Genomic DNA, 23,084 nt, shown 5'->3' with positions numbered 1-23,084 from the left:
GGAGCAGTCGGGGTTGGAGTCTCTCTCTCTCTCTCTCTCTCTCTCTCTGCCTCTCTGACATGGAGCACGGCAACTTTTAGCCTGAAATTGGCCCTGGGGCATCATTGTCGTCTGCTCGTTTGAGTGCTCCAAATGCAATTTGAACATTTTTAGAAAATATTTAGAAAATTAACGCAAAGTTGTGGAAATGTTGTGCGGCGTCTAGTCCACTCAAACTTTCTGCGGTGTGCTGTCTACAAATATTATGCAAATTTAGTTTCAAAGCTAACCATAAATGGGGGGGCGTAGACGGACCATTTGATTAGATTTTCTTTTCGGGGAATGAAAAATACGCCGCAAAACTGTGGCCACACACTTTAAAGTCCCATTTAGTTGGGATTCTTTTGGGATAATTATTAACCAATATGTTGAGGTCCCTGTAGGCCACTTAAATGGTTCTTGTGTGGGTTCTCTTGGTGGTCAAGCCCTTAAATCAAATTACCAGCAAACACGAAGTTTTCTTGTCGTTTCCAAGGGGTTCAAGGAATGCAAATTCCATGTCCCTTTTTGCCTGCCTGGGAATGTCTTGAAGTACAAGACGGAAGTTTGATTTGCTAATGAACTGAAGAAGGATATTCAGGAGCGACACACAAAGTGTTCTCTATTGGCCAGAAAATTACATTTGATCCGTTGTGCCGCTTGGGGGCATGCCGTCGCATGTCTTGCATGCCAGGCACGTTTTGCGTGCCTGTCAAGGAGCAGGACGTGGCAGGACATGGAGCTGGCACACAGTGTAAGGTGTAAGGTGTCTGAGGCCTTTTGTTTGTTTGTCTTTTGTCTGCTGACGCAGCTCTCACTTGTTGCATGTGTCAAGTGTCAAGGATGTCGTGTCTTCCTCTGTGTGGTGTGATGTTTAAATTAAATTTTCTTTGGCGACAATTTCAATAAAGTGCCAGCATAATGGCTTCATAATCATCCAATCTCCTCTGCCACATCGTTGGCCATTTCATTTGCATGCCATTGCCATAATTTTGGGCTCATATATTTACTCAGCCATTTGACTCAATAATAATATTGATGCTCCGCATGATGATGCTGCCACCCACCTCTCCACACCTCCATCTGTCTTTTGGCTACTTCTAGTCTGTTGTCCCAACTCACTCTGAATGCTTTTTATTAAATTGCAGAAGCGGCTCGCAAATTTATTGCAATTTTTTCTGAACGTTCATTTGGGGGCTGGCAACCTTCAACACAGCAGCAGCAGCAGCAGCAGCAGCAGCAGAGACACCGAACCCACCTCGTCGCTGTCTGCTTTTGTTTTTGAAGTAGGAAACATTTGGAAAGTGCAAGGCGAAAAACAAAAAAAAAAACAAAATGCCAAGAAGGAATAACATGGGGAACTTAAGTAAACATTAATTTACATAACTTCTGTGCAAATGACGACGAGGCAAGAGGCAGAGGCAAGGGGCGGGGCTAGGGCACGAAAGCCGGATCCCCGGTCCGGGAGTACCCGGAGTACCCGAAGTCCCTGGGTCCGGACGTGGGCGTCAGCGCTCTTGTAGCCTGGCGTTATTAAAAAATTTAAAGCATGTTTTGTGGCGCAACGAAGGAGAGGAGCGAATGGCATGAAGCCCCATGGATTGGGGTTGGATAAGGGTGGGGGAGTGGGTGGGGTGCTTAGTTGTCACTGTCTGTGGCAGTGGCAGTGTGCCCAGGCTCTGTGTGTGTGTTTGTGCTTGTGATCGACGGCGCACATAAGCAAACTGTTCCTTATATAAGTATTATTTCTCTTCTCCTTTTTTTTTGTAGCTGTTTTGTGTGGGTGTGGGTGGACGTGGACCCTTCTTGGTCCTTCCTTCATGTCCTTGTAGCAAGGCGGCGGACGACAGGCGGCGGATGGCTGTGTTAGAGAAGTGCCAGCGTCTGTTTTCAATGTTGCCAGCAGTCGTTTCTTTTATGTTGCCACTTCGGGTTTGTGGGGCCAGGGATTGGAGTCATGGGAGAGATTTCGTTGCGGTTTTGCGGGACTGTTGGGACCACGATGATGCGCTACTTTGAGTGGGGAGATTAGTACCGAAAGAAGGGAAAACTATTACTGGGAAGAAGTCAATTTTATATAAGAGATGGAGGAAACAGAGGAATCTCCACATTTTAACATCCTCCTTTAAATGTCCTCCAACGATCACTGCTATTATCTTTTGCCGATGAAAGTTCCCCCATAACAGACCCAGAATGCTGCTCCTCTTCCATGGATACCCTACACAAAGAATTAATCAAGCGAGTTACAATGACGGCGCATATTATTTTCTTCTCTTATGCCATGCCTGCCCCACCCATGCCACACACTTCCGCGGCATGCCATGCCATTCTCTAATGCCACCCCTCATCTTTCGCCAATGCCGCGCAGCTTAGCGAAATTGTTTGCGAAAATACAACACAATATTCAAGAATAATGATGACATTGTTGACTCCAGTACCCGGCGAGTCATAAAAAAAAAATAGAAGACAAAAAAAATGTCTTAAGAGTGGGAGAAGGAGGAGGTGGAGCGGCGGAAGAGCAACTGCCACGTATAACCGCAAGGACATCTTCCGCAGGATTAAACGCCCTAAACGCCCCGCTTTAGAAATTGCAACGCCCCAATGGAGAAGCCAGAAAAGAAAAGAGAGAACCAGCGACTGGGTTGGAGGCACCAACCGGATGGAGAGACATGGCGAAAAAAGCAAACACGATTACCATATTGTATGATATGAGGGCTATATCCGTGGAGAGCCGGAAACTGGCAAACAGAGAGCTTGGAAATATAAATTGAAATGAATTGAAGTTATGGCATTAGACAGTTTTTGGCAATAATCAGACGTTGATGGCCATTCGCCATTAGCATTTAGAATGTGTGTGCTTGGTGCTGGTGTGGTGGGGGGTGCAAAGACCCAAAATTAAAAGTATATATTTATATATTTACACTTGAGCTAAGAACTACGTTTAAGGCTAAGGGAGTGGAGTGGAGTGGAGTGGAGTGTCCCCAACTACCAGCTAAGCTCCTCGGGCAGTCCGCCGGGATACTCGCCCGTGAGACAGGCCGTGCAGTAGCCCGCCTTGATGGGATTCACATGGGTCTTGTTCATTTGTACGGCACGCACGAGCCCCTCAACGCTGAGGTAGGCCAGACTGTCGGCACCCACATGATCGGCCAGCTGATCGGCGCTCAGTTTGTTGGCAATCAGCTCCTCCCGTGTGGGTATGTTGATGCCCATGTAGCAGGGATACTGCAGCGGGGGACTGGCAATGCGAATGTGCACCTCGGTGGCGCCAGCATCGCGCAGCAGCTTGATTATGGGTCCAATGGTGTTGCCCCTCACAATGGAGTCATCCACGAGCGTGATGCGCTTTCCCTCCACATTCTGGGCCAGGGCGCCGAACTTCTTGGCAACTCCCAGCTGCCGCAAGCGATTCGATGGCTGGATGAAGGTGCGTCCCACGTAGCGATTCTTGCAGAGCACCTCGCCAAAGGGCAGACCCGACTCTCGGGCATAGCCATGAGCTGCCGCTGTGCCTGATTCGGGCACGGAGCTCACCAGATCCGCATCCACCGGCGACTCGCGCGCCAATTGGCGGCCGCACTGCAGGCGGGCGGAGTAGACCATTTGTCCCTCGAACATGGAGTCGCTGCGGGCAAAGTACACGTACTCGAAGATGCAGAAGGCCATGCGCTTGTAGTCGGGCCGCTCCACAATGTCCACGGTGCGGTAGCCGTTCCGCGAGAGCTCGATGATCTCGCCAGGCTCCACCTCGCGCACATACCTCGCGCCGATGGAGAGGAAGCCGCAGCTCTCGCTCGACACCACCCAGCCCTCGGCCAGCTTGTCCTCGATGTTCGCATGTCCCGCATCCACGGGCACGATCTTGCCCAGACACAGCGGTCGATTGCCATAGGAATCCCGCACCGCGTAGATCTTGTCCTTGTGCATCACCACCAGGGAGTAGGAGAGCGGGGCCAGGGTCATGAAGTGGCGAATGCGAGCGGGCCAATTGGGGCCGTCGTGCTCGGACACATCCTCGGGCGCACAGCACAGGGACTGGGCGATCAGCTCACTGTCGCTGTGCGTAGACAGGCCAACGCCACGCTCCAGGACCTCGCGGCGCAGGGACTCGCAATTGACGAGCTCCCCGTTGTGGGCAATGGCCAGGGCACCGTGTGCCGTGTGCACCACAAACGGCTGACAGTTGACCACCTCCGAGGCGGCACTGGTGGAGTAGCGGGTGTGGCCAATGCCCAGGTTGCCCTTCAGCTTCCGTATGGCCTCATCGTTGAACAGATTATTGATCATGCCCATGCCCTTGTGCACGGTGAAGTTTTTGGTCAGTTTTCCCTGACTCGTGACAATGCCCGCCGACTCCTGGCCACGATGCTGCAGGGCCACCAGACCCAAGCAGATCATCTGAGCAATATCCAGCTGCAAGTACAGGAAGAATAAACAAACGAATTTTAACGATCGATCGGGAAGGAGGAGAATAACCGATAATGTGATCCCGCTGCCCCCCGATTGAGTGTGTTCTAGTATGTTCCTGTTATTTTCCGCAATTTGTTTACCATCAAAAGAAACAACGCCAGCAAGAGCAGGAACAACAACAACAACAACAACAACGATGATGATGATGACGATGACATCGACATCTCGTCAACTGATTAAAACCGCAAAAAACGTGTGGCTGCGATTTCATTGACGTCATCTACAGACACCAGGCGTTGGCCATAGCCTCGTTAGAAACTCAGTTTCCAGGGCAAAATCAGTGGGGGGGGATACAGTAGGGGGTAGGGGCAGAAGCAGTGGGTAGCAGGAGAAGGCTCACTATTGACCCACTTGCAAGTGATTTGCATACAGACAGACGTCTGAGATCTGCATATGACAGCGAAGATTGTGAGCTCTAGTGATCCATAAATCATGCATGGAATCGAAAACTAAGGTGCGGCTCGTGAAACGTTGATTATGGTTTGCACTATCAAAGGATTGTTTGCGATAATCGAAACTATTACGAGTATTATGATCTATAAACTGATTGTGATCTTTCGCTGCCATCATTCCGATTCTACACATTAATCCAGAGCACTTTGATGCAGTAATAGATTAGAGAAAACCGTCTCTGAGTAAAGACTGCTTTTAAATAAAATCTCTCCACACCTGTGTTGGATAATCCCCGCAGGCAATGGCACCAAACACTCCGCACTCGCAGGTCATGCCCGTGGCATCCACGCCCTTGGCCTGCACAGATTTGTAGATCTTGTCGGGAAACATCTTTGCGGTTTGAGGCTTTACAGGCATTTGCTTTGCCACTTGACAGCAGCTTTCATCTGTCAGAAATTACACAAAATTAAACCTTTGGCAGGAATTTTTATACATGGATGTGTCTGCTTACCTTTCTTCAAATTGGCACAGCAATTTCTGTCATCACGTTGCGCCATTTTATTTATAGATTTGGTTTATTTGGCTTTGTTTTATGTGTACTGAGAATTGAGACACTCGATCGATGGGGAGATCACTCGGGTTTTATTCACGACTGCATTGATTGAATGCCAGTGGAATTATGAATGTTCATGTTACAGCAGTGCCTAATTAAACCTCCGTTCATCATACTTACAGATACATATACAGAGATACAGATACAGTCAGCTGATACACTTATCAGGCATTGCAGCGCATGGAAATTTGTTGCTGCTGTTGTCGAGGCGGCAAGAAGGAAGGCGATGCCACAACGGCATGCCAGATACTCATACGATACCCTCGAAATGTGCCAAATTATTCTCACGTTTCTCTGATGATTCAATGACCGCTTGATGGCTGTTGTCTAGCCTTAGCAGACTGTCAAAAATTATTAGCTTTGGGGTTTGATCACGAGTCATTTAATCGCTATCATCGACACCGACTGGTGGCGCTTATCAGGTGAACCCGCTGAATTGGCACATGCAATTCAAGATCAAAGTTGAAATTCTCCCCCCCCCTGGAGACAGAGCGCTCCGTCTGGATCTACATTATGTAAGTGTTTATTATCTATTATTCTATGCTTTATTTATGTTGATTATTGTCACATTGCTTATCAGCAATGGCCAAGAAGAAAATGCGTTCATTGACGCATTTTAGAAACATTTTTCCACACACGAGTGCCACCGAGTGCGCGAGTATATTTCACGTAAACAATAACAGATTAATGACAGATTTTTCTTTTGCAATTTTGCGCGCTATCGCTACCCCCAATGGAGTGGTGCGAGGGTTGATCGATGCAAATCGATGGATCGCACGATCTTTTTTAAACACAAATTGCAGTCGCTAACTCAACCCCGCGACTCTATCAATGTTCTAATAATAGTCTACATATATACTGTACATTATTTATAAACAACGTGTTTATTGGGTGTTGGAAAAGCTGAGAACTTGGAACTTTAGTGGGGATCAACTGATTTTTGATTAAGATTTCGATCTGTTTGTTGCATCTGATGCAATCGACACGACCGCAGGCATAAGCGTCTGTTGCGGTCTGTCTATCTGATAATCGCTCTCTGAATGTTGAGCCGAACTGAGGCATCCAGACAGAACACCGCCGTATTTATGATGGTATTGTATAAGATCTGAGTGGCTTAGGGTTAGGAAAGTTTTGCACTGTCCCGACATGTCCGACTAGACACGGCAAATTAATTACAATTACAGTGTGAAATATTTGGGCCATGGTATGGGTTTCCCTTTATAGATAACCCGCATAGATTTCTCTATTGGAGGTTTCATTACCTTTTATTATCAGGGAAAAAAACAACAACAAGGGAACTAAGCAAACAAACAACCAAAAACAGAGATAATCAGATGCGGCACAATCGGACTGGGACTGGGACTGGGACTGGGACTCGCAGTCGTAGTCGTAATGTGGAAATGAGAATGACTGAGCATCGTAACCAGAAGTAGAGTGTGAGTATTTTCGTGGGGGTTGTCCAAGAAAAATGACCAACCGAATTGAGGAAAATCGCCGCGGCCCGAGGCGGAGATTGGGTTTGAGGTCGGGCCTGGCCTGGCCAGGGACATGTGTAACCACTTGAATTTCATTTGGCGAAAAGCTTTATCGAAAATTATGCGAATGTTGGTTGACTTTTGGCAAGCGCCACCAAACAGTCGGGGAGCCATCCAGCATCAGCTACAGCTCCGCGGGAGATACCGAACTCCAGCGCCAAAGACTCCTTTTATCCACCTACCAACAAGAAAAAAGCAAAACAAGAATCAGAACTATAGACTTGAGGATGCCCTGGAGAAGGCATTTATTTTGGTTTTAAACATTGTCCGATGAAGCTGATTTTGGTCTGACAGATGGCCAGAAACTGCCATATAATTCACGTAAATCAAGTGCTTCCATGAACACAATACACCCTTCATTCCTCTACAAATCCGAGGGTATCCGAAAGTGGAATTCTGTTCTAACTGCTAACTGCTTAGAAGGCTGATAAAAATCCAGCGCACACACACCCATGCTGCCTCAACTAAACAAACAGATAATAAAGAGGAAAATGATGCTTCCACATAGGAGCAGGAGCAGGAGTGGAGAGGGAGAGGGAGAGGGAGAGGGAGAGGGAGGAGATGTGGTGGCCTGGTAGGAGGTTTTTCGCATATGTGAGTGCCACACCCCCCGCTGATGGTGCGGCTGCCTCCTTGCTGGAGTGGCGTCCAGTATGCTGCGGATGCTCCTGGACCATGGACCATGGACTGCCTGCCTCATGCATAATTCAGCAGAAATTCTGAATGATTATTCTTTATGGGACTGTTTATTTCTTTTGACCATTTATTTCAAGTTGGTTTCGTTTCGCTCTCTTTCTATCTCTATCTGTCTCGTATTCTTTCTCCTTCACTCTCTCCACTGTCTTTCCAACATCTCTCCCACTCTCATTTCATTATTTTTATACAGTTTCCAGTTGCTTGCGCTCGAAATGATTTTGACCAACAGTGACGCAAAAATCATCAAATGGCTCTGGACCCCTCAACCTCTGCGCGAGTGTGCTTGTGTGTGTGTGTGTGTGTGTTGTCTATTGAACCAAAAACGTTATCCCAACCCCCACCCACTGATGCAGCACCCACCCTGGAAGCACCACTCTGCTTTGTCCATCCTTTGGCCAACCACACACATGGGCCCCAATCCCGAACCCCGCCCCGTTCTGCGGCTTCTCTTTTTTTGTGTTTTTTTTTGGGTAAAGTAGCTGCGGGCTTTGGCTTTCAACGCATCATTTCATTTTATTTTATGGGCTCTACTCCTATCCGCAAAGTGACCAAAAGAAATAGATTTTATTTGTTTTCCTTCGCTGGCCGCAATTGAATAAAATGTTCTTTTAATGCCAGCCACAGGATAGGTTGCCAATAACCCGTAGATGTGTACACATCTCTATAGATAGTTATGACAGGCAACTGGTTTGTTGTCGACCCTTTTGAATAACTTGGAAATAACTTAATCAAACTGAAAAGAAAGTGGTAGAAGAAATGGTTGTAAAGTGCAACAGTTGATCGCTCGAGAAGCTTAGAAGGAGTAGAACCAAGGAGAACTTCGAACATTTCGTTTATTTATTAGCTAAGAAAACATATTGTAAAATATTCTCCTTCCTGTGAGAAATTGTCCTCTTAAAATAGTCAAACTGTTCAGCCTTCATTCAGTCTTTATTGCTTCACTTGATCAAGCTTTCAGCAAATAAAACCTTCGCAAAGCCTCAATGCAACTTCTTCCCTTTGAAGTGCATCCACAACTACACTCTCTAGCCTCTCGAAAACTTCAATCTACGATCAACTTAATCACGAATTTGTTATCTGCATTGAAATGCTTTCAAAAACTTTAATTAAAGACAAAAATCAAATTGCTTTTACTTGAGCAAATCGGAATTTCAATTAAAACTAATTGAAAGCCGCATCAACTTGGTTTCAAGTAAACAAAAACCAAAGGACAATCCCAATCCAAGAAATATCGAGGGGACAGCTCCTTGAGCGCTGGCAACTGGCAGCCGGAGGACCACAGTTCGTTTGGCCAACGTTTTTAATTCGTTTACGTTTATTATTTATTCCAAAAAGTAAGCGAAGATGGGGAAAAAAACAAAGATGAAGAAATCCGCGACGTTGCGCTTAAATTTCTGTTTTGTTATTTGTCTTTTTCGGGCATTTCTTTATATACAATTTGCATTTGCCTTCAAATATATGTATACACGGGGCTATATTTACTATATAGCTCAAAATTTTCATTTTTGTCTTTTGTTTTGTCGTCGTTACTGTTTTTTTTTTTTTTTCGTCTCTCCTCTCTGACACAAATTTGCATAACGAAGCAGCCACAACAAAGTCCCCCCCCCCCTGAAAACTGGGCGTGTATACCGGTGCCGGACCTGCTCTACGCCGTCAGCCTTCAAGTTTACTTAGTTGCCAATTTGAAGAACGTTGAAATTGTCCAGCGATGTGTAGCCACCACCGGCACCACGCCCCGTCACTGAGTTTTTGCCTCTAATTAGTTTTCCAATAGGTGAGCTACAGATGTCTCCTCCACGGCTAGATCTTTAAGAACTAGACCAACACAATATCTGTTTAAAGTCAACTTGTGCATTCGTAACGAGCCAGCCGCCAACCATCATCAACTGATTGATGTGTGTCAGAGAGTCTCTCTCTCTCGCAGAGAACGTGTCCCACCATAAAATCTTAATGACTTTCAATTTGTGGCACGTTAGGCAGATACAAAACAAGACCAGAACATGTGTAAGCCCCCACAGAAAACACCCAAAAACTAACACAGCCAAAAAGGAGAAACCCCCAACAGAGGAGAGAACCTCTTCAGTTAATTAACATTTCAGTAACGTAAATTGAATTAGCAACACAAATGGTAAACGAACACCAATGGGGAGATACAGATACAGCTACAGCTACAGATACAGCCACCAAAATGATCCAGTTACGCGTGAGAATTTCAGAGCATTTCTAGACCATTTCTATACCATTCTTTGATGGAATGGATACGGAATGGGTCTTGTGCGCATAAAATTTCAATTTTCACAAACGAAACGCAAGGGGGAACGGGACTGGAACTGGAACTGGAACTGGGACTTGGACCAGCGACACATTCCCAAGGCGAGCGAGCAGCTCAATTGCAGGCCAATAATCATAAAATTTAATAAACACATTTTCTGGTCGCCGTTAACTCTAGTCAACGTGCAGAGAGACGATGCCCAATGGTCACCCCTAGGGGCTATGACTACCACCGATGGCCAGCCACAGTGGGTTAATGTATGCAAAACGCATTCAAATTTTATGTATCGCCCCGCAACGATCTTACGGACTTTTACCCCCACTCGTAGCCACTCGTACAACATAATTCGCTCGCCATTTGGCCTGGCCCTCTGCCGCTTCATACCTGAGACTCGTTCTCTGTCTGCTGTCTCTAGTGGTGTCTCTGGTGTCTGTTCCGCTGTTATCTTCCATGGTCTATTGGGTTCTCGTGGGCTCTATCGCGGAGGGGCTTCTGTGCATGTAAATTGCATAGTTTTCGGACACTTTGGGTCAACTAATGAGGGCGACTCGTCGTTGTCAGAGTCAAAGTCGTCTGTGGCTGCAGCTCTGGTTGTGGCTGTGGTTGTGGCAGTGTCTGTGTCTGGCATGGGAAATGAGAAACTTCTGTTCCAGTTCAACTGGGTGAAGGGAGATCTGATCTAGTTTGGGCATACATTTAACTGCTCTGCTAATAGATCATCTTTTGAGGTCAGTCTCCAGTCGCCATAGATCAATCTTAAGACAGGGCAGGGCAACAAAAATATCTACCCATATGGGTGAGAACATTTGTCTTTCTTCACTTTTGTCAACTTTACAGGCAATTGCACTTTATGAACCGCAAATCGCATCAATTATATGATGAACTCCACTCCACTCCACACTCTGCTCTCGAGAAACTTTTCACAACTTTGCAAACAAAATCAACGCTTAAGTTCTGCCAATAAATCAAATTTGCTGCAAGCCATAAAAACGCCAAACATTAGCACAACAAAAAGGGACACCAAACCATCCCCGAAAGAAGTCGTAAATCTGGGAATCACTTGTCGCGGCGAGCAGAGCAAAACCTTCGCCTCGGAATGGTGCATTAAATTTGACGCATTATTAGGAGACTTTCAGTCAGTCAGACGAACGGACAAGAGCCGAGCACAAGGATGGCACTAACAAAGGATAACAACGAAAAATTAGGCACATTTGCGGTTAAGAGGATAGACCAAAGCGGAGGGTTGGCTGGATGGACGGGGGACGCATCATTCCACTTCATTGGCGACTTTTCGTAACATTTGTGTGTGACGTTAATTTATACAATAATTGTGACAAGGCAGGACCACAAATGCGACTGACACTAGGCAGGCGGGGCTAAACTAAGTGGAAGTCTGTTCTGCTTAGGATTTGAAGTGTAAATGCCAAGGACTTGCCAGCGCATCCTTTTTGCACTCATATGTGTCGCTTTTTTAATGGAATTTTAATGTATTTGCTTTGCTCAACTTTTTTTCGTTTCAAACTGGACTCAGTTCGGGCAAATATATTTTTATGAAATTTATTCTAAATTATATTCATACAAATGTTAAAAAGTTTCGCAACCGCATTTGCATCTTCCACACACGCACACACAGAGAGCGGCACATGAATATTGAAAATGTTTTCAGCGGCAGGCAGCGGCAGGCAGCGGCTGTGTGGCAGCGGCACAACTTTCATTACAAAACGCATTCTCATATGGAAAAAGTTTTCGAGGCAACTCCACCCACCCCTTGCCCCACTCTTTCGTGGAAGGAGTGTGTTAAAAGCCTGGCCCTGCATATATTAATATCCCAAAGTGTGAATGGGCATGTCCCAGGTATGAAAAATCCTAAGCACACCCCAGCAGCAGTGGGGGAGAAAGAGTTTCGGAAAAAAAAACACATTAAAATCTCTCATGAAAAATGTCATCAACAAAAGTTGGAAATGCAAATAATATTTTGCAAGTTGCTTGCTGTTGAGTGCTGGTCTCACACAAAGAACCTTGCAGGACATGCAGGACAGGCCACACACACACATGACACATGACAGACCAACATTTGATACGCCTTTCAGACGAGACAGGACCCTGGCCCAAGCTCTCACTCCTTTGCATAGCTTACATTTTGTCTATCCCGCATTAGAATGCATTTAAAAAGGCATTTATCTTGCAGCCCGAGGATTTGTGGGCCACAATCATCATCAGGCAAATCCCCGCTGATCGATCATGATTGATGGCTGTCCTGCCAGCTGAAAGGAGGAGCATACACATGAGGCGCAAGCATATTTGTATGCAATTAATATTCAAATTGAAATATATTTGGGCAGAAATGGGGAAAATATCAAACAGAAAAATATTTATTCAGGGCGTGGCCCAAATGGCAGCTGGACGTGATTTCATTAGCAAACGAAATCAAAGCCTCAATGGTGCTCCACGTCGGATGTCTGCTGCTTGCTGTTATCCTCAGCTTTATATCCTTATGGCTGTCAGCGCTCAGCTTCTGGTTTGTCGAGCAGCAGCAGCAGCAGCAGCAGCAGCAAGGACTGCACTCGAGTGTCGCGACGTTCGCCATTAAAACATTTGCCACGCTCACTTGCCAACATGGACAGCAGGCAGAACCGACTCCCCCACAAAAAAAGGAAGGCAGGATAAGTGCTGAGAGCTCAGAGCTCACAAAGCAAAGGACAATTGTTATAAAGATGGCGTCTTAAGTCGAACCCCAACGGCGCATGGAAGTCATTAACTCAAGTCGAGTGCTCTTTTATCTCGCCACTTGAGCGCATCTCAGCAGCTCAGCCTCTCTGCCTCTCTGCCCCATCTGCGATTCCTTTTGCTGTCGTTTCCAGCGCCATTTTGTTTCAGCTCTTGTTAATTTCTATACGACAATTACACGCAACTGATAAGCGAGGAAAAGCGAGCAGAAGACACAGAGAAAATTCTCTGCTCTCAGCAGGAGGGCAAATTAAAAAGCAGAGCTAGAAAAAGTTGTATGGCTCCGTCGCAGTGGAGCCGACATAAAACCAAAATTACTTACTGGAGAGCAGAAATTATCAAAGATTTATCCAGCAAGAGAGTAGTAGAAAGAGCATAATGGATGAGTCTAGCATTTTGAAAGTAGAGGAAGGAAAGGAAAGGACAACCGAGGGAAGCAATAACTTTGGCTGTGCCTGCGACAAGCTCTTTAAGTAATTGAAAACCCTGTGCTATAAGTACTACCTTTAGCTACATCTTTTCCATATTTGCAGGTGCTCTCGTACATTCCCTTTCCACATTAAAATTCAACCATCTGCCATGTGCAAGTGCATCCATAAGTCGACACTTGTCCGTGCCAAATCCTCAGCCATAAGACAACTCTCTGTTATGCCATTTATCTGGCCATTAATTGCTGACTTGTCAACAAATTTGGCAAGCATTTTACGAGCGTCCCCCATAAACCACAATCGCAGCAACCAACCCTCCAAGGAATTTTAGAGAAAAACCAAACCCCCCACAGACAGTAAAAATCATAATGGCAAAGAGAAAGGCAAAATCTATTAACTAATTAAGAGGGACAAAACGGGGGACCAATAAAATTAAATCACGCACACACACAATGGACAGGGGACAGGGGACAGGGGGACAGAAGACAACTGACAACGGACACCGGACAGCTATCAATTAAATTGGTGTAAAGGCGTTGTTCGAACAAGCGTATCAATTATTTTAATGAGTCGCATTGACCTGGGCAGCGAGAGAGAGGGGGAGTATCGAGTATCGATGGACACACATTAGAATGCACCCCTCGGGCAGGCACTGGTTGGTCAGACACGAGGGTCAGTCGATCGGGGTGTGCAATGAGGCGTTGAGGTGGTGCTTTTAGATATATGATGTGATGAGAGTCGACAGGCGGTGGTCAGTCCAATGCAGTTTTAAACAATTTGAACAATTTGTTGGGCAATTTGCGGTTGATTTTCTAGGGCACACGACAAATGAAAACAATAAATTAAATGCTGTTAACAGCAGCCATAATGTTGGGCACATGTGTGGGTGATTTAGATTGCCTGGAGGATGCACTCCATCAGCGATTAACTTTTAATTGCTTATTAAAACTAAAAAGTGCTCGCCGCTTTTTGGGGAACGTATTGCTTAGCATTTAGATTGAAAATTTATTGCAGCCAAAGGAAAGCATTTTGCAACAATGCAAATTTCCGTGCACATAGTTTGGGGCTTTTCCTCTACCTTTTTTGGCCAAAGACCGGGCAAAACTTTAAGTTGCCGACTCTCCCACGAGTATAGAGAGAGAGAGGTTGAGCTTAAGACCTGGACAAAGGCAAACCACATAGAAATTAATGCAGTTCTATCTCGGGCTCAAACGATTTGCATAATCGCTGTCAACTCGGAGCAACACAAAGCACTGGGAAACCCAGACGAGTTCGAGGAGCGGTGGCACATTCATGCAATTGACACACATCATTTCACGCACTGACGCCTTTCAATAAACCAAATTTATCACACAATCTAAGCGGCAGGCAGGCAGGCAGGCAGACAGAGAGAGTGAGTCAGTCAGGGATCAGGGGAGTCGTCCACAACAATTTAAAATCCTTCAGCATATTGAGCCCAGGACACAAACAGATACAAGTGTAATCAGTCAAGCGTTTTGTCAGCCACCGAATGACATCATCATCACCCCAAATCTGCATATCAAAAAAAAAAAAGTAAAGAGAGAAAAAATGAAAAGAGCTGGGAAAAGCAACCCAATTTCAGCGTCGCACTCTTGCACAAAAGGGTTGCTGATTAGAGCCCCTGGTTCACGGTTACGTGAACCATGAATGAATGGCTTCGTTTTGCGGTTGTCGCTGTGGCCCATCGTTTATCAAGCCATCAGCGGCAAGGTGTGACACCCACAAGAGAGAGAGAGAGACAAGAGTTAAGCTCACAGCCAGAACCCATTCCCCGGCATGGAAATCATCCCAACTAATTCCAAAACAGGAGCCAGAGATACGAGCCAGAGCAACGACATTTGTAAATCTCGACGCGTTCTGTTGATGTTTTTAATTAATTTTTGTTTTTCCAGGGGGTTGCGAGCAGCGGAGGGTTTCACTTTTTGAGGCTCTGCCTCCATTTGTGCCTTTTTTTTGGTGGGTTGATAAACTTGTTGAGGTGTTGATTTGTGATCCGCATTAATTTGTCAATCACAAGTCGTGCGCGTTAGCTGTGGAATCTAAGATGCAAATCCACAACAATTTCAAATATATTATGAATATATTAGGCAGGCTTTCATTTCATCTTTGGGGTGTACACACTCCATGGTGTACTTTTAATTAGTAGAAAAGAATTTGCAGCCATAACTGGAGTGCTTCCATGGGTACCTGTAGTAATATCCAACTAATAAGGGAAACGCATTGGCATCGGCAGCTGCACTTGCCACAGAGCCCGGTGCTTCAATCAACATTGCACTGATTCATAAGTCTCTCATTACAACACCCAACAGCAGCAAGCACAACTCCAAGCAATGTCTCTCTGTCGCTCAATGTGTCTCTGCTGCTGCTGCTGCTGCTGCTGTTGCTGCTGGGCCCCTTGGAGATGTTTTCATCATGTGACGGCATTGTTTTTGCCATTCTGCACATTCACAAAATTGATTTCATTCACAACATGCCACGTTTGCCTCATTAAATCATCACTCAGTAACTATCAATGTTCGATTGGGTCTGCCACAGATGCTTTGCGCTGCCCATCCCCGCCAGCTCATGTAAAAATCAGTGCTCGAGTGCTCAGAAAAATGCAAGTTAAGGCTGAGGACAGGCAGCACACTGGCCTGGCCTGGACTGGATGGGGGGCAGATCAAATTAATTATGAATCAGAAAACAATGTAATTACATGAAATCCGATCGATGAACATGGGGCCACTGGCACAAACCAGAAAGCCACTCTGAAAAAACCAATGCTAAAAAAATGCGAGAAAATCAACGAAAAAGGTAGAAAAAAAAGGTAGCAAATGCAATTGACATTTTTACAACGTTGTGTAGCCAAGGAACGTTGTCGTCGCTGCCTTCGGGGCCGGCCAAGCGAGAACAGCAGGGAAAGTTCAGTTTCTGTTCAGTTTCAGGCACAGAAACATGACAAATATCTGTGACAATCGACTGATTGTTGTTGGGTGCTGCTCTCTCTCTCTCTCGCTCTGCTCTCAGCTGGCATCCATTGGGGATCCGCTGGCTGTGGAACCCGTTTGCGCACGCGTGAATGCCGCTGAGCCAGCGGGAATTGTTTGATGGCGCTAAACGGCCTGTTGGGCCTTCGAATGCTGCAGCCGCCTGACTGCTGTGCTAATAGTCAGAGATATATATCACAGCGGGAAGTGTGTGCCAGCCAAAGCCAACCCAAACGACAACCCAAACTTGGTAACATGTTCTACGGGAACTTTACCATGGGACAGCAGGGGAAACCCAACCAAATGACAAGCATAGCGATCCGCCTTTTCCGCATTAGATGGAAATAAAAGGTTGACTAAACAAAAAAGGGGTTTGCCGAATTTCACATTGAATGAAACGAAACAGCTTTAAATTTGATGTTGCCAAAAAAAGTTTAGACATATTTAATAGGGATGCCAAATAATGCTCTGAAAGTGAAGGAATTTTTGTAGTTGTTGGTTGGTAGAATGAGGAAGGAACTCAACATTTATGATAAGTAGTTGGTCAGTTAGATAAAAGGTTCTTCACTGACTTTTCCCCCTCTGAAGGTTCCTTCTTGTTCCTTTTCTTCATTGGAATTTTCTCTGAAAAATTGAAAAAAATAATCCCAAAACAAATTTAATTAATGCTTCAACGAATTAAATAAATTGTACTCAACAATTTTAGGCTATTTTTAAGGCATTTTTCGAGATACATTTTTTGCCAATTTTTATATGTATTTTTTGCACTTTGAACTGCGCATGGAAAGTTTTTCTCAGCTCCTCCTATTTTCAACGCGCGAATGGCAAAGCGCAACACACACAGACACAGAGCAGAAAAGCTCAGGCAAAAACACATCTACAGACACACAATCGTAGGCGCCAGTCACACATACGGTGGCAGTGGCTGGGGCAGGGGCAGAGGCAGTTGGTTGAAGTGTGAGGGAGGGAAGCAGTGGCAAACGGAAGAGGCAGCGCAGCAGCAGCAGCTTCGACTATTTTCGTAGCATACTTTTAGGTGGTGGCTGCATCTTCGTACATGGTCGGTCTCCTCTGTGTGTTCTCGTGTGTGTGTGTGTGTGTGTGTGTGTGTGTGGGGCTATGTACATATATTTATTTACTCAACTGTCACTGCAGTACCACGCCCCTACATAGCATCCACACACCCTCAAGCCACAGTGCCACTAGCCCTACACCCATCCAACCTGCGCTCTTCTTACATATATTTTCAATTTGTCTGCAGCTTGAAATTGCTTTTTTGTGCATTTTGTCAAATGAATTTTCCACGTCGCTCACAGGAATTATTTGGAATTTGTTTGCAGCTGCTGGGGCTGGCTTCTCATCCTTAAACTTCCATATATTTCGTTGATTTATACGCATTATACTACTTGGGGCATGCCAGTATATATGCACGGGTGTGTGTCACTGTATTTGTGAGCACTAAAATTCTTATCTCGTCGTCAACTAATTTTGTGATTGCATGCTGCTGCTGCTGCTGCGTCTGCCAGCGAGAAGAGCAGGGAAAAATGCTCTGAATTTAAATTGGATTTTTGCGCACATTAAAATGCATTTTCCATCGTGTTAGTTATGAATGCATATGAGACGAAGGCACTACGACGCCCTCTTTCTACAGAATAGGGGAATGGTGCAGGTGGTTTGGGGTATGGGAATAGGGAAAATCAGGAGCACCTACAGCGACTACACTAACGTTTCCTCTGCCACTACGTTTCCTCAGCGTCGGGCAAACATTTAGCAATGTTTTCCAGCATTTCGGAAATAATTGCCGACATTCCATTCCGAATGGAGCCATAAAAAACCCCACGTGACGTGACGGTTAGCCACAAAACCAACGAAAAGGCAAACAGCAACAGCAACAACAAAAGACAAAGGGAAAAAAAATAAATATAAAATGTAACGAAATACTCGTTACGTGGCCAGAACATAGAACATGGCTAATTCTTGCATGACAATTTCACATTCATAACCCTTTTTGCCGGTGTCCGGCTGTCCGCCGCTGGTCGACAATGCTGGGCCAAAGCTGCCTGCCTGCCAGTCTTCCGTCTCATAATTATGCTCTATGAAGGAAACTGTGATGGGGTGGATGGATAAGCTCTATAAAGAGGGTGGACATGTGGATCTCCTAGCAGTATATAAAAGCAATGATCCTCAGAGGCGCGTTCTTCAATTCATAAATTAGAAATCCCAAATTTTCACTAACTTAAACCTCCAATTTCCATTCATCAATCTCAAGTTAGTGATGTTCCCTCTGCCAGCAGAGTATTCCCTAGTTCATATGAATCTTTTCTTTACCATTTTCCCCCAACTGTGACACGCTATTTTGTTTGTTTTTTCCACCAGTTGTATATCATGGCATTTCCACGGCTATTTTGTAAGCCGCGATTTGCGATTGTTCATTTCCAGCGGTCTGTTAATTGTTAATTTTTATGGTCTGGCAATTGCCACGACTAGAAGAGCGAGCAATGGGTGGCAGGCAGGCAGATACAACAGACCGAACCGAAGCCAACAGAAAGGAAACAAAAAATAGCTAAAAAGAAACAGACAGTGGAAATAAAGAAATTAAAGTGCCATTGCCCGACCCGACCCCCTGCTGCAGGGAAGAGGTTGCTGGATTTTTTTAGAAGAGCCTATAAAAACAATTTAGTAAGCAATAAAAATGCTGAAAATAGCTTCAAATTGAATTTCAGCAAGAGCATGCAACGTTATTTTATCTATCGATAAAGGCTAAGATACTCGAATGAGTAGAGGAAAGGAAAGGCAAGTGTGTGTGTTGATAGAGGGGAGTTGGCCAATTGCCTGGGTGCCTGCCAACACCCACGGCTCTGCTCAGGAAACATCAAAAAGCGAGGCCATTAAAGGATTCCCTTTTTTTCCCACATTCGTGGGGCAACCCTTTCACGCACTTACGCAGCTTGAGAACAAACATTGGCAGAAAGGGTGGGCTGGGATGGTTGGGTGTTTCAATTTTAAAGTAAATATTTGCCTCTAGGGTGCTTTTGATATTTATTACTTGTACCTTTTTTCGGGAGCCGGGGGGCAGGTCATTCTGGTCACTCTGGTCACTCGATAGTGAGCGGACATTAGAGCCCTCGAAAGCCATTTGCAAGGCAATCAATTTGGGCATTTCAAGTGGTGACTATTGCTCTTTGCTGTCAATTGGATTGCTCGTAGATCTCACCAGTTAATTCAAACAAATTGCAATTATGGGTCCAAAACCAACCCACTCCAGCAGCAGCAGCCCACAAACAGACAGCTGACAAATGACTGAAAGGCAAAGGCTGGTGGCTGGTGGCTGGGGGCTGCGAGGAGACATTAAGCGATTAACTCGTTGAGTCCGAGACTGGAGCTGGCAGCGGGCGACTGGTGACTGAAGCTCTGGGAGGCTGACTTAAGGCAACTTAACATATTGTTAACGTGGGCAAACGGCATGTTTTGGACCAATCCTCAATGTCTTAAGGGGATTACGGTGTCCTTGCCTGATGATGCGTTCCATCCAGTCTCCCTCTGCTGCCCAATGACATGCAAATGTATGCAGATCTGCGCCTTTTGTCATGTCAACGCAAGGCAAATCGACAACCGAACCGAAAAATGTTTCTAACCAACTCAACTCGTTGTGAAACCTCTTGGTTTCTGGCTGTGACTCTCTGGCCTCTGTCTGTGTCTCTTCTCTGATATTTCCTTAAATCTGCGCGCATGTTTTGTGTGGCACATATAAAAAATGCAAAATAAATGCGTAAATCTCTAACAGCGAAAGGTGGAGACCGTGGTGGGATTCGGGGGCCTAGTAAATGTGTCTGCAAAGTTTTTTTTTGCTCTCAGTTTTTTTGCAGGTGCCATCCATGTGTCTTTTGTGTGTGTTCCCCTCTCCGTGTACCTTGCCCGACGAGGACAACGTAGCCAGCCGGAGCGACAGTTCATCAACAACTTGACTTGTGATTTCCGGTTTTCTGTTTTTATTTTTTTGGTCGTTCACTTACTTTAAAAGCGGATTAGGCGGAGACAAACGCCCACGGTGGCATTTGCGTACATTCACGAGTATGGGAATCGTGAAGGGCTTAGTTAGCATGTCTGAGAATCGCTGATGTGGGTTCCCTTATGCTTTCGAGCTGAAAGAATGTCAAGGTGGAATCAAGTCAACTCAATGATGTGGGGAAATGCATTAAGAAAGGACGTTTGATTAATGTTTAAACAGAATACTTGCCAGGAAAGTGCGCTGCTTAAAACTCTTTAATTCCATAGAAATTTCTCAATTTCCTTAACCCCAATCTCCAAGCTATTCCGAATGGGAATTTGTAGGCAAAAAAATAGATTCCAACACATTGCTTTTTTTGCATTTTTCTCCAACACAATTTCCCTTTCTACTCTTTCTCTTCTTGGATGTTCAACAGCTGCCGCCGCTTGTTTGGAATTCACACATCCACAGCAGCGTTTAGAAGGCAGCCACCTGATCCAGCAAACGATGTGCCAAAAAATCCCAACCACTTGAACCTGAGGCCATACCCTGACGCACACTCCCCGCTACCGTGCTGCGGCAGTGCAAAAACAATTGTTCGAGAGTAGAAAAAATAAAGCGAAAATGTTTTAACGCTTCGACGCATAACGACAACAAACAAATCGCTTCATTTAACAATAAATAGCTGCCAGCTACGACGGACGACGTTTCCAAAAAAGCAAACACACGCAACACAGAAGTGAAAACAATCGCTGGCAGAAATGTTCAACTGAAAAAATAATCGCTTACTGAACACACGGCAAAAGCGTTTGGCATGTGCCACGCCCAAGCTCGGCCGAAGGTGCACCAAGTGGCACTTGTTGAAGATCGAAGCGAATGGTTCGTGCTCCCCCATTTGGCAATTAGATTGAAAGACCCACACTTCAGCACATTAATTACGAGCATGCGGACTGTCTGCCCGCCTGTCTTCTCAGCTCTACGCGTAATTGCCGGCCGATCCAGTGGGGCATGGCGGCTGTAAATTGTGTACGGCATGTTCCACCTGGAAATGAAGTCAAATTAACAATAGACCAGCTCTAGGCGCTGGATAATTATGATGATAATAATCAGCCATACAGCAGGGAGGATGGAATGGCCAATGGACATGCATCTGCCATGGTTAAGTTCTGTTCTTTTGAGATTAAAATAGGCCCCAAGCCAAGTGCACTCTTGGCGCTGCCTCTCCGCTCTTTGGGCTGTCCAAAAATGTGCAGCAAATTGAACTTGAGGCCGGCAACATGCAACTTCCTTCCTGGGTAACTTGGTGACTTCCTTGGCTTATCCTGACCCTCGATTCTCGACTGGCCACCGGCTGTGGCATGCCATTTGGCCATTTTGCTCGTCACATTTTGAGGCTAATTAAATCCACGACGGTGCAAGAAAAAAAAAAACCCGAATGCTAAACACTTTCCGGCATTGACATTTTTTCTAGACGTTCAAGTTGAGTTGAGTGGAAAATATTAAGCATACGACATGTGCTGCCGGTCGTCTCACAAGCCAAGATTTATGTTATGGCGGCCCGGCCGCCGGCTTATTTCTTTTCATTTTTGTGCCAGGACCTGCTCTACACACAATTAAAAGTGTCTAACAAAAAAAAAATTGTGAGGCCGGAAATGTTTGCCTGGTGATATTTATGACACTTTAAAGACTGCTGACAGCAGTCCTTGGTCTGCTTTAAGCGATTCCCTCGACACGGCTCCAAGGCTTTCAAGGACTTTGGCAATTAAAAATGCGGCGTTGGCTTATCGCACGCGCCAGGACAAGTGTTGGCTCCGGTGGTTTTCCTTCGCTTCGGTTCGTTCTTTGCTGGTTAAAAAGTTTTCTCCCACCGACAAGGTGTTGAAAGTTTCCGCGTAACTTTTCGCCACAGCCTGTGTAATCCATGGAGGGGGAGAACGAGAGAATTATATAGTGGGAGAGTGGGAGTATTGCCGCTTTAATCCTGCTTCGTCGGTCCTTTATTGCGACTGATAAGAGAATAAGTGTTGAGCAAATTTATATGGCGAACAGGCAATTAGCGGGCTAATCAAATAATCCGCTGCTAATTGTGGAAACCAGTCTCTGTGTCTGGTTCATGGCAAGCTGGAAGCGACGCGGCTGCAGGCCGCTGAGCAGCTCCATGGTAAATAGTATTATCAATTGGGAGCGGACCTAGGCAAAGGATCCTCACTGCAGCAGGCTCGCCATTGTCTTGTTGGCTAAGCAAAACACATGATGCAACAGGCAGGACAACACGAAGATCCAGTAATCATATTTTTCTTCTTCAACTTTGAATTTTGTTGTTCAGCATTCGCAGTATCCCAACTCAAATTACCGAATTACTGACCATTAAAATGCACATGAAACATTCTATAAAAACAAGTCAAAACTCAGTGCTGGTAAATCCTAAGATTTAATGTGCCTGTTAAACCTTTCTGCCCCAGCAGATTGAATGTACTTTTGTGCATTAGTTTTGCATTTTCCACCAATATTTCAACGGAACATTAACATTTTTGCGAAACATTTTGCCACACAGAAAACCCCACAGTGTCATGTCATTCCCCCCCCTTGTTTGGTGCGAGCAAAATCCACTTTGATGCGCCTTTCATGTCCAGAACTTACAGAAACCTCACACCAACTGGAGTAAAGAATAAAGTCCTGGCCATAAGGCACACATTGACGCACCTCATGCGGCGACAACGACCAGGGACCAGGGCATGTTTCTGTAATACCCGCGCAAAATATGACCAAAGCCCAGGCACAAAGCTCCTTTAAGCACACGCCACAGGACACAGAGAGAGAGAGAGGGAGGGAAGGAGGCATAGAAAAGGCCTAAACAAAATGTTCACACTAAGCACACCGCCAAAAGTCAAACAGAAGAAAACACTAGTCAGAAGACACACAGCAGAAGCGGTGGAGCGGTGGAGCAGTGTACCCAG

The 23,084-nt window shown here is 45.5% G+C and overlaps 1 protein-coding gene and 1 long non-coding RNA gene across 2 annotated transcripts in view; one reads left to right on the top strand and one right to left on the bottom strand.

The window, feature by feature from the left end:
• The window catches only part of LOC117589143, a 50,865-nt gene extending 29,320 nt beyond the window's left edge, over positions 1-21,545 (top strand). Inside the window, exons 3-4 of the long non-coding RNA XR_004574192.1 lie at positions 5,617-6,009; positions 20,564-21,545. This is a non-coding gene — a long non-coding RNA (uncharacterized LOC117589143). The remainder of the gene's footprint in view (positions 1-5,616; positions 6,010-20,563) is intronic.
• On the bottom strand, positions 2,914-5,540 carry LOC117589142 (amidophosphoribosyltransferase). The gene is made up of 3 exons (XM_034280829.1): positions 5,393-5,540; positions 5,158-5,327; positions 2,914-4,431 (listed from the first exon to the last, which is right to left on the bottom strand). Exons 1-3 carry the CDS (start codon positions 5,436-5,438, stop codon positions 3,004-3,006), a joined length of 1,644 nt encoding a protein of 547 aa, XP_034136720.1. The 5' UTR covers positions 5,439-5,540; the 3' UTR covers positions 2,914-3,003.
• Positions 21,546-23,084: the final 1,539 nt, after the last annotated feature.

The sequence above is a fragment of the Drosophila guanche genome, unplaced genomic scaffold (assembly GCF_900245975.1).
Source record: "Drosophila guanche unplaced genomic scaffold, DGUA_6, whole genome shotgun sequence".
Lineage (NCBI taxonomy): Eukaryota > Metazoa > Arthropoda > Insecta > Diptera > Drosophilidae > Drosophila > Drosophila guanche.
The sequence above is the reverse complement of the archived record's forward strand: the minus strand, read 5'-3'. Positions and strand labels throughout refer to the sequence as shown.